This window comes from Echinops telfairi, unplaced genomic scaffold (genome assembly GCF_000313985.2).
Source record: "Echinops telfairi isolate 266 unplaced genomic scaffold, ASM31398v2 ScPeMD7_443;HRSCAF=831, whole genome shotgun sequence".
Taxonomy (NCBI): Eukaryota; Metazoa; Chordata; class Mammalia; order Afrosoricida; family Tenrecidae; genus Echinops; species Echinops telfairi.
In genome coordinates this window covers 57,864,672-57,877,186 of record NW_022104341.1, presented here as the reverse complement: position 1 = coordinate 57,877,186, position 12,515 = coordinate 57,864,672, and the positions used below count along the sequence as shown (strand labels likewise).

The following is a 12,515-nucleotide window of genomic DNA, read 5'->3' as shown; positions in this document are numbered from 1 at the left end:
TATGCCCTTACACATTTGGAAACAGCTCTTTTTCTTAACTATTTCCTCAACTTGGGGCTGAGCCCAAGCTACTCAACCATCTCCATCATTTTCTCTTCTTCTGAGTTCCTTATTTTCTACATCTTAAAAAAAATCTGAATTGTGTAGTCTAGTCAGAATTAAAAGGAGAAATGCATTTTAGGGATTCTCCACAGCTGAAGGAAATTTCTTTCAGATGTCACAGGACTGCAAGATAGCATCAGTTGCAAAATAACTGCAGACCTACTACTGATCGCAGAATACACTTTTCACAGGACTTTGAGGTAAATCACATGGCACAATTAGGATAAACAACTCTAGTTCAAACACTGCATTTTGTAGCTAAGAAAACAGGTTGAATTATAACTAGCTAGTATCATTCTCTGGGTAGGGTGGTTTAAAGGGTTACGTGTTTGGCTACTAGCCAAAAGGATGGTGGCTTGACTCCACACAGGTGCCATGGAAGAATGACCTGGCCGCCTACTTCTGAGAAACCATCCGCTGGATGGGGCACACAGGGAGTGAATGTCACAATCAACCCAATGGCCACTGGCACGAGTCTGTCAGCAGCAATCACAGATGATATTTAAATCATATTCTAGTCAAGGTGTTCCAGTAAAATGCCAGCTGCACACTCTATCAATGGCCTGGTAAGTATTTTATCAAAAACAACTAGAAACAAGCATTTCCTTTTCTCCTCACTCATTCACTCACTTGCTCACTGACTGAGAATGATGGATCAAAGGGAAAGTTTATGCCCTTATTTCAGGAGAAGACTAACCAGATGAGGGTCTGCTAGCAGAGCAAATGTACACAGGATCTTGACTGAGTCAAAATGAGGAGAAGCAAACTGGAACTAAGATGTACACATACTTCTAAGGAAAAGGCAAGGGAATTCTTAATGAGAAAACTGTGGATTCATGTGGCTGGGCCGTGGTAGCTAGACCAAAATTCTTAGATAGCCACTGTGGAGCTAGATGCAGAGCTGCAGCACGTCCCAGCCCAGAGATTGTGTGTACCCTGTGTGAGGCCTGGTCTCAGAGGCTATCGTGAAAAGGTTTTTACACACAGGAGGCTGGCTTAAAAGTATATTTTATGTAATCTATGATGAAGGGATATAAAAATAAAATTAATCTCTTCACCACTGATTAGACAGCATTATGGTTAAGAATGAAGACTAATAAGAAAAATCATGGATCAGCCATGTACCTGCTCAGCAAATAAAGCACATTTCGTAGCGCCTCTGTGAAATGGAATATCTATGGTACCTATCTTAGGACTGTGGTAAAGATTAATTATGGAGTACTTAGGACAATTCTTGATACAAGGTAAGATGAAACACTGGCTAGTATTTTATTACTACTAAATGTCTATTATGGGTCAGGCACCAACATATGAGGCTAAGTAAAGTACTGCTACAAAATCTTAAGAGATCTTCATTATATCAAAATGTGAAGCCATTGTTTCTCTACATACCGTCTGCCTCCCTCTACACACTTCTGAAGGTCATATTGCTCTCTCTCTAATCCTACACTTCCCTGATCAAAGGAGCCCTTGTGGCAGAGTGGTAACCCACTGGACTGCTAAGCGCAAGGTTAGTAGTTCAAAACCACCAGCCACTCCACTGCAGAAAGCCGAGGCTTCCTATTCCCATAAAGAGTTAGTCTTAGAACTGCACAGGGGCAGTCCTACCATGTCCTATAAGGTTGCTAGGAGTTGGAATGAACTTGATGACAGTGAATTTGGTGTCAGATTGTTATTGTTGCTGTTTTAATTCTTCCCCCAAAGACTACAGCACTGATAGATACATATTGTATATAAGCTACTAGACTACACAATACTCATTCAATAGTTTACTGAAAGATAAATGATTGAGCCACCACTTCCCTGTCAGTTTTTCATGGTGGTGGCTTGTGTGCTGCTATCATGCTAGAAGCTATGCCACCAGGATTGAAAATACCAGGATGGCCAACCATGGAACACACTTCCCCAGAGGCCTGGCAATCTGCGTCTACAAATCAAGCAATGAAACCCTACATATCACAGCAGTTCAAGACAGCGCTGGCGCACCACACAGTAGCTGCAATCATGGACTCAGACATGCGAACGTCACAAAGATGGTGCAGGACCAGGCAACACCCCCTTCTGTCACGCGTGGTTGTCGTAAGTCAGAGTCCACTTGATGGCACTGCACAACACAGCGAGGGCTGACTGAGGGGAAATGGGAAGCTAATGATAACAAGAATGAAAACACGTTCTAAAACTGTGGTAACGAGTGTACAACTTTGTAATATATTTAAGCCACTGAATTGTAAGGTATGCAAAACGAATGTCACATGCGCACATACACAAAGATTAAGGGCAAGAACTTGGGCTTTGGAGTCCAACCCACCAGGGTTAAGATCCTCCCACCAAGAATTATTAGCGCTGTGACCATGACAGATCTCTGCGGGACAGCATGTCCCTTTAAGACAGTGGTTGTCAACCTGTGGGTCGTGACCCCTTTGGGGGTCAAACAACCCTTTCACAGGGGTTGCCGAAGACCATCGGAAAACACATATTTCCGATGGTCTTGGGAACCGAGACACCGCTCCTCTATCCGGCTCCAGGCGGGTCCGCCTACATGCAGATTCGCCCACATACGAGCATCTTGCGTGAAGACTATTACCCATGCTACACCATGCTTCAAGACAAATTTCATTCATTTGTAATTAGAAATAAGTATTTCACAATATATAATTACATATTGTTTTGTGATTCATCACTGTGCTTTATGTTCACTTTGTAATAATGAAAATACATCCTACATATCAAGATATTTACATGACGATGTATAACAGTAGCAAAATTACAGCTATGAAGTAACGATGAAAATAATGTTATGGTTGGGGCCCACCACCACACGAGGCACTGGATTAAGGGGTCGCGGCATCAGGCAGGCTGCGAACCCCTGCACTCAGCACAATACTGGCACAAAGAAGCAGCTCTGGTACTCCTTGCAGAACTCTCGAAGCTCCTCAACCAGGAAACTGATAATGAAAGAACCTCAAAAGAGTGTAGTAGGAACGAAACAATTCAGTGGCGAAGGAACTGAATTTTCAACAAAAAATTCTGGGACAAATGACTGTTTTTAAAGCAACAGAAAAATAACTTTATTCCTTAAAAAGACTTCACAGCATGTGCAAAAATTATTACCACATAAGTTATACACTTAATTGTGAAGCCTAAAACAATAAAACCATTAAGAGAAAATTTAAGAGGACATCTTTGTGGCCTTGGAGTAGGCAAAAGGATCTTAGCCAAGATAAAAGCACAACTCACAAAAGAAAAAAATCGATAAATCAGACTTAATCAAAATTTTATGTTTGTTCTTCACAAAAGACTGTTAGGAGAATGAGAGCTGAGCCATAAATCAGGATTTAAGACCATTTAAATATTCAAAGTTAAGATCTGTGCAGTAACACATTCACCGCGGCCCTGATGAAGACAAACGAGGTCTACAGAAATGAAGTAACATGTTCAAGGGAGGGCACACCTGTACCACTTCTAATCGAGCTAGCAGGAGCGATGAGTTTCCTGGAGAACAACACACAGTCATCTAGTACAAAGGGCCTATTCTCTGGAGGCTAAAAAAGCAGCCCAAAATACTGTGCACAGAGTTCTCCCGCTTTCTTAAATGCAATTCATGCAGAGATGTTACCTAGCACATAGTAAGTGGTTTTTAAATGCTCCTTTAATAATTGAACCAATCTGCCCTGTGTTGGTAGCCCAACCTTTGATGACAGCATTTATGTATCCAAACCCCACTTGTTAAACTGGCCCCGTTGAACTATGTTCACTTACCTGATATTTAATCCAATGAAGTTTGTCCAAGTGAAAATATAATCTCCACCAAAGACCATTCCAATATAAGTTATTAATATATTCTGAAAAAGAAGCACAGTATATCGTTGCATAAGTTTAAATGAACTTTTAATTATGCACTTAGACTCACATACACCAAGTGACCTGGTCCTTAAGTCACCCACACTTGTCCTTAAAATACAAAACCAGTCAGACGTCGGACAGGGCAAGATATGACAAAATAATGATTTATAAATTATCAAGGGCTCATGAGGGAGGGGGGAGCGGGGAGGGAGGGGAAAAATGAGGACCTAATGCCAGGGGCTTAAGTGGAAAGGAAATGTTTTGAGAATGATGAGAGCAATGAATGTACGAATGCGCTTTACACAATTGATGTGTGTATGGATTGTGATAAGAGTTGTATGAGCCCCTAATAAAATGATTAAAAAAAACCCCAAAACATCAGACATTCTCAAAATGAAAAAACAAACAAACAAACAAAACCAGTCAACAGGCAATAACAATAAAAACCAACAGAACTTAAAATGCAGGTGGTAAGATCATGAATTCTCGCAAAGGAGTAATAGTATCAGCCCCTTGGCAAGCTGTCTTCCTAGAAAGCAAATGCTTCGCTCAGCAGATCTGGAGAGAGAAGCACTACACACTCTGCCGCCCTCCGCGCTTCCCCTTGCACAGGCCAACTGCTGCCTGGGGAGAGCAGAAGGGAGAGTGAGCACATGCAAGCATCTTTCTGGTGTCGAAGGAGGAAAAGGGGGCGTGCTGGAAGCTTTATCAGCACGATAACTATTTTTTAAAGATTCTTTTCTGGCGCTTTAATGGGGAAGTCATTTGTAAGCATTATATCAAAATAAAAGCCACCTCTCTTGACTCTTGATCATCAGGCAACAGTTTCCTAAGTCTGAACTATGATTCCATTCTTCCCCAACCTTCCCTCAAACATCACTTCCTCTCTGCTCTGACCGCCATACACATCAATGTCAAACAGGTTGAGACCTGGACTCTGGCAGACGGATCTGCAAGGCAGAAAGTAAAGTGCTAGAGTATTTCTTTAACCCCGCCCCCCCAAAAAAAACACTTCAAAAAAGTTATGAGATCCCCTTCGAAAAGCATTCTCAAACACACTAGCTTCTGCTAGGTCTAAGGGTGGAGACTACTTGTTGCCTTAGAACAGATTTTCTTACTGATTACAGGAGGAAATTAAATATCCTCCTCCAACAGCAATTAAGGCTAGTGGGCAAATAAGGTCAAAGGACCCCTTGCTGGTGTTTTCTAAGAGGAGAAAAAGCTGCCCCTTTGAATGCAGTGTGTCTAAAGCGAGGCTGGATTCATGTGCATTGCACTGTATAGAAATTCAGAGTGGGAAGGGGCAGAGGACCCTGCTGCCACAAATCAGAAAGTTCTTCAATAAAGAGGGTCCGGATGACTCTACCGGGCGGATGAGAACAGCCCCACGGGTTTCGGAGGCTGGAAATCTTTACAGGAGCAGACAGCCTCACCTTTCTCCCTCAGAGGGGCTGGTGGATTCAAACTGCGGGCTTATCCCTCAGCAGCTCACAGCTGTATAGAGCTTAATTTCTGAACATTTGCAGGTTATGAATCACAGTGAAAGCCCAAAATCCACCTGCAGAGTCCTCCCACGGATTAAGTTTCCATTGAATTCCTTCTGCCCACGGATCAAGGGCACAAATAGCCTTGCCCTCCACTCAATGCCCTGGACAATGGATTACCTCTGCTCCCACTCATTAGCACAGGAGCGGCAGTCTCCCTTAGGGGCTTGTCTGGCTGTGTTCTAGACTGAGATAGCAGTGCTAGGGGTCACAGTCATGCCCCATCAGCAGTGCCCCTGACCTTGGTCACTGTTAGCTGTGTCAAGTAAGTTCTAACTCATAGGGACCCAGAATGAACCACTGCCTGATCCTGCGCTTCCTCACACTTGTTCTTAAACGTCTGAGCCCACTGCTGCAGCCACTGTGTCCATGCGACAGGTTGCTAGATTAGGGATAAAGGATGGTTGTTTTTTTCAAAAGCCCGTGCTAGCGAAAATCGACTGGCAGGGCCACAATAAAGGGGTTGCAAGGAAATCAGGTACCCATCAGACACCTATGGGGAAAATCCAACCTAGGCCCACACACAATGCTAGGCACCAGTGACAGGACATTACACAAGTACACTTAAACTCAGCCAATAAGGTTGGCCAATACCCTCAACCTCGCCGCCCCGTCAGTGGGGATAGAAGCGGGTAAATGCCAGACTGAGGGCAGGCCACTCTCTTGTTCAGGAGCACTTTTCCAGGTCGGAGGTGAGAGTCAGCTCACATGCGGACGCGCATGCGCCTGTGTGTCCACTCGCTCTCTTGGAATTTCCCTGCTCTTGGTTCCTGATTCTGCACACTGGTTCCACGTTCCTGTTCCGGCATTCCTTTCACGTGGCTTTTTGTGGTCTAGGTTCCGTTTCAGTCGTGAACCTTCCCATGGCTCCTGCCATGCCGCCGTGCATGCTTTCCAGAGATAGTGTGTACTTTCTCAGGCTGTAATACCTGAAACTTCCCTTTTTCCCTCATGAAAGTGACTTGGAGCTACAAAGGTGCGTCTGCCACGTGAATTCTTTCAGTGTCAAGAAGCAAGCACCGAGGTCAACCACCCCAGGAAGCTAGCAGTTCCACCTTGAACCTCTTTTCACTGGCCTTCTATTTACCGGGCATGATGGCCTGTTTCAGGGGCTAGTCTTTCCTGACCGCATGTCCACAGGACGTGATAAAGGGGGGTGAAAGAGTTAACCTGCTGTTAATCAAACACTAGAAATCAAACATAGTTTGGGACCTGGTCTCCTGAGATTTCTTCTTTTTTTGTGGGTGGTGTTGGTTGTTTTAAGGGACCCAGATGTAACAGCTTCCCCTCCACTATAGTAAAACATTTCTTTTAAGCCTGTTAATTATTCAAGCCTGTTGCAAAACCTGTCAATTACTCCCAGATCCGCATCTTCAGGAAAGGGGGAGCAGGGCAGTTTACATAAGCAGGGAGGCCGAAGCCCTCTGGAAGTACTTCACAGGAGTAATGAAGATTTTGATCAATGGTCTGATAATTCCTTGGGGAAATATAAACTGTTTTCCTGCAACCTTGCTCTTTTGTCCCATTGCGTGACAGTCCTCTGCTCATTGCCAAGCCTGTCAGCTACCTCTTGGGACTGCAGTGGAAGGTGTAAACTTAACTTCATTTTCACAGGGTATGATCATTCCACCTGGAGTCAAAATCTCCAGGAATTTTCACTTCGCAACATGCATCTGAATAGCCCCTCTCCGTTCATGCTCGGGGAAGTTTGCTAGTTCTTTCTGTGAGTACTTGCTGCAAACGCCCCGGGAAGTAGGGGAGCCCTTTATGCATTCTAGCTCATCGATTCTAAGCCCCTCTTCCAGAAGACACACTGCCCCTTCCCAGGCGTGCCCCTGATTTATCTAAGCACAGCTACATTGCTGGTTTGATGGGGAGCACGCACGACACAAATAACAAAGAACTAAATGGTGTTGAACTGTTCAAGACTCGAAATGGAGTTAGGGATTCCTGTGTAGACTGGAGCCTTCCACACAGCAAATGTTTGAGAGGCTAAGAACAGAAGCACCTGATAACAAACACTGGCTTTCCAAACCTCATTGTGATTTAGCTGATTCCTACTCGTGGGGAAACTGAGCAAAGGGTCTGCCCAGCAGCCGCTGTAACTCATCAGAGGGGAGTGAGAATCACCTTAAGTTTTCTTGATAGATCTGGAAGGTCAGTGGGATAAATCTCCATAGCAACCTTTTCTCTTATGGCCACATTTTTTATACTTTTCTGGGAATCAGTATACTACACATTTTTATCCAAAGTTTTTTGCCTTCACAACCCGGAATGCAATCTATATTTTTGTGTGTATCAGTGCCTCCAGGCTGATTCCTTATCTCAAATTTTACATGAACAATGTGACAGACAGCACTGGCTCCGATACCGAGGGTACATTCCAAGGAGGGGGAGTTTCCGGCAGCTGCCAGAAAAAAACCCAAAGCGTGATCAATTCTGCAGACCTCTGGGAATTCATCAAGATCCCGCTCTCCACGGGGGTCCTGTAGGACAGGGCAGAACTGCCCTGTGGAGAAGAAAGCCTCCTCTTTTCCCAGAGTGGCTGGCAGTTAGCAGCCAACCTGGAAGCACTATACCTTAAGGAACCCTGGGGCTGCAATGGGTTAAAAGCCTGTTTTAGGGTATGAAAGAGACACCCACACTAAGAATAATTTAAGAACATTCATTAAGTCTCAAACAGGACAAAGGCACATCATGCAGATGAGGGAGACTATCAGCAGGAGGTCATAATGGCACCGTAGGAGACATAGAGCGAATTTGAACTTTCTCCTGAAGCATGAGAAAATACATTTGTTTGTTAAAGCCACCCATTTGTGGAAATTCTGTTAGAGCACCATTGGATAACTAAGGCTGATGTAAGGAACTCCGCTGAGACATGTAAGAATCTGAAACAGCAAGGGCTACCAACCACTCCCATTTGTCTTGAAGGTGCAAGACATCCTTGAACAGTGACAGCATTTGGCAGTAAGAAGCAATAGCGATAGTGATCTACACAACATGTTTTTCCCTCCCTTGGGGACTGTTGCTATGAGACAAGCAGCGGAGTGCTAACTCCAACGTCATTTGACCCAGGGGCCCAACCCACCTGTCCCTCGAGGGAGAAAGATAAGGCTATGTGCTCCCATCAAGAATTGCAGTCTTGGACAACCCAAAATGGAGGCCGCTAGAAGTCAGAATGGACTCAATGGCCGTCGGTCTGCTTTTTGGTTTTAGAGTTGGAAGTAAAAATGATCCCTTTAATTTGGGTAGGAATATTTTCTAATTTATAGTGTGATTTCTTCTATACTGTATGTTTTTAAGTTTATTGGTTAATTTCTAAAAATTAAAAATTTTCTATTTTAAAAAAACAAACTGCCTTAGATTGAATAAGTTCCCTGGGTTCCTGCACTACTGTGGAGAGCAGGGCACAAGGAAATGGGACTGGACTTCCCGTGAGAAAATGATGGCATCTGTACCTGAGACTGGTCACGGTACAAGTATGAACACTGGGAGACCCCAAGCACATTTATTTTACTAAATGAAGCACAGACTTTCCTGTACCACGCTCTTGCTTGGTTAAGAATGTGCTACCAACTGCCCCATTTCTCATGGCCTCGCTGCTCGCATTCTGAAGATGCATGCAACCACTAAGCTCTTGAAGCAATTACTTTGCAAAACCAAAACACAGCTGAAAGCTAATTTAGGGACTAACACTGGCTCAGCCAGCCCAGTCCAGAAGGCAGATTTTTTTTTAGCTTTCTGGACAATTCACACAATTGACTTGTTATAGCTTAATTTAGAATCTGATTCACACAAACCATTTTAATTCAGTGATATGAAGTCACAGGCCAGACATTTTAACCTAAATTGAGCTTCTAAAATGAAGTCAGGTAGACACCACTCCCCTTGGAACCCTGGAGAGGAAACACAACGGAGTAGTAAAAACTTTACCTTTGTAACGTCTCCCTCACCGTTCATTTCTTTTGGGACAGCTTACTGTGGTTTGGTGTAAGTTGACTGAGGATGTTAGTTTCCCACTGAACAACCTATACACATTCTGCATTTTGTTTTGGGGCCTTAGTTGTAATCCCCTCAATAAAACAGCACTCTTCCCACTTCCTCCCTGGGTTCCCCCATTCCACGTGCCCATCTCTCCTATCGCTTCTTGCCTTCTGAAATTTACTTCTGGGCAGGTGTGCTCTTATTGGCTTCAGATGGTTGTTCTGCGGAGAAAGGTTCTCACAGGTGTTACAGTTCACTTGAAACACCTACTGTCTGACTCAGAAGTGATCTCTGGGAGTGAGTTCAACTCCAGGTTTGAAGAATACCTAGAAAGCCCTAGTCTCAGAGTCTAGTTCATGACTGCATTCTGTTCTACACACCCCCACCCCCATCCATGGTCTTCTATTGTGATCCTAATCAGAGAAGTGGGCAGTGGTAGCTGGGCACCCTCTATTTCTTCTGATCTCAAGCTAGTGGAGGCTGTGGTTCACATGATCCAGGAGTTCTTTGCACTAGGTGTATCCTTGAGTCTTTAAGTTATATCCCTTTTCTTTGCTCCAGTCAGGAAGAGACCAGTAGTTCTATCCTAGATGGCCACTCCAAAGCTTTAAAGACTCCAGTTGCTACTTACCAACATAGGGCATAGAACAATGTCTTTATGGATTATATTATATAGATCGACCAGATGTCCCCAGAGGTCCCCTCCTTCAGCATTGATTGACATGATAGAACAGTAAGGGCTTATCACATCCTTTAGCTCAATGACCAATAGCTCCCCCACCGCCCTCTATCTTGCCATTTTTAGAAAGCAAACCTACTTCGTTAATTCATTTGAAATTAAGGGGTGCTTTGGCCTCTTGGCTCTAAATGTCCCAGAATCACAGAAGCCAGATGAAAGAGTCTCAGGCTTCAAGGCACTAACTCCAGCTCAATATTGATTTGGCTCTTCTCGCTGGAGACAAATGAGCCTCCCTCAAGTGAAACAGATCAAGGGGAAATGACGTAATTGAGACTGTAGACACATATTTTTTAAATGGGCAGTTTAACTTGTTGGCTCCGACATAGGGAAACTCCCTTGACTGACTTCCGGCAGGTATCCTTCCCTGACACAACAACAAGAATTCAGCGATGCAGTGAACAGAGCACAATTCTTCTTTGAGGTTAAAGGAGCTAGTGAATTACTACCAAGCCTGGTCACATACCAGGTTAATCTTTATTCTTCCTCAACTCTGAGATAACATTCTCCTTTTCGCACACTCCCCAGCACTCAGCTGCCTGAAGGCAGAGTGGATACCTTCCCAGGTTCTCCAAGATGATCTCAGAAACCAGCGTTGCACTTTGCCACACTCTCGAGACGTCAGGTGAGAACATAAGGATTGCAGAGCTAAAAAGCACGACCAGTTTCTTATTTGAGGGAAACAATTTTCAGACAGACACGAGAACAAGGCAGTCTTTAAACTCACCTTGATACAGCCAACTATTGTAGTTGTCAGAGCAGAATTATACTGAGTGCAGAGTACTGTGGCATACATCAAGACAAACCTGTAGTGAAGAAAGGGGAGGCATCTTGTAAGTAAGAGCCAGCATATACTTTATATAAGAAACTCTGACCATTAGAATCGTTGTGTATTCGCCAGTGAAGGCACAGGCTAGTCACTAACCCCCGTGTGCTTCAACCTGCTCCCTGCTACTTGTATTGCAGTTCAAAGAATGCAATGTCTACGATTTTAAAAAAGTTAACACAAACACATCTCCATTTCTGACCAGATGTGGTTTCCCCTGCTACACTCACCTAAATCCTGAAAAGCACCATTCATAATCATCAGTACTTTGCGGGAGGGACACTGTTGTTAGGTCCCACCCAGTCAGTTCCAACCCACAGGGACGCTTACGCAGAAGAGAAAACACTGCCCGTCCTGCACCATCCTGACAAGTGTCCCTATGCCGGAGCCCGTTACTGCAGTCACGGTATCAATCCTTGTTGAGGGCCTGCCTCTTTTTTGCTGCTCCTCCACTTTACCACGCATTTCAGAGTATGCTTCCTACTCATTCACTTAAACCACAGAAAGGTCGGGGCTCACAGACTCCAGTTCAGATAAGAGATCGGTCAAATTCAAACTGATTTTAAGAAGGAATACAAGTTCACTTGACAGCAAAGCCTTAGCAGTTGAAACTCCCAGATTTGCAGAGACGAACTCAATACCAACCCGCATGTCAACTCTCTCTTGAGGGCCCCGCTCACTGTGTGGTGAGCCTGTGCCAGACCCACTTCCAAAGAGCAGTGGGACCGCAGACTGAGGGAGGGAGTGCGTGAGCGAAGTCACAGGGACGTGAGAAGAGGCTGTTTGCAGGTAGCCTTTTGCCTACTACCTCTGCTCTCTGAGCAGGACGATGGCATGGGAGAGGGAAAGAAAGTCTTAACTTTGAATGCTGACAATGCTGCACGGGCAGTGAGTTAGTTCATGGGACTCTTAAATACAGGGGGATAAGGAAAGTGATAGGAGCCCTGGTAGAGGAGATTACTCATTGGTCTCCTAACTACAAGATCCTCTAGGGGCTCCACAGGAGAAAGACCAGGCTTTCTACGCCTTAAAGCAGCAGTTCTCAACCTGTGGGTTGCGACCCCTTTGGGGGTCGCCCGATTCATAACACTAGCAAAATGACAGTTATGACGTAGCAATGAAAATAATTGTACGGTTGGGGGGGTCACCACCACATGAGAAACCGTATTTGTATTAAAGGGTCGCAGCAATAGGACGGTTGAGAACAACTGCCTTAAAGGGCTAGCGTCTCCGAAACCCACAGGGCCGTTCTACTCTTCATTAGGATCGCTAGGCGTCTGCATCGACGGTGACGGTGAGTTTCTTCTAGCCAAAGTCCCTAACTTCCACCAAATGACCTTGCCTACAAATGACCAGAACGAGTCTGGTAAGAAATGGGGGTGGGGCAGGTGAAGACACTTGATAGGATTCACCTGTGCGTGGTTTCTATGAGGATTTCCTGGAGTGCCATCCTACTGTACACAAAGGGAGCCCTCTGAGA

General features: G+C 44.7%; 1 protein-coding gene across 2 annotated transcripts in view; it reads right to left on the bottom strand.

Moving 5' to 3' along the window:
- Positions 1-12,515, bottom strand: part of SLC35D1 (solute carrier family 35 member D1) — a 54,806-nt gene that overhangs the window by 11,540 nt on the left and 30,751 nt on the right. For both annotated transcript variants that reach the window (XM_045291955.1, XM_004699354.2), the window contains 2 exons: positions 10,937-11,015; positions 3,862-3,944 (listed from right to left, as the gene is read on the bottom strand). In XM_045291955.1, coding sequence (XP_045147890.1) covers positions 3,862-3,944; positions 10,937-11,015 — 162 coding nt within the window. The remainder of the gene's footprint in view (positions 1-3,861; positions 3,945-10,936; positions 11,016-12,515) is intronic.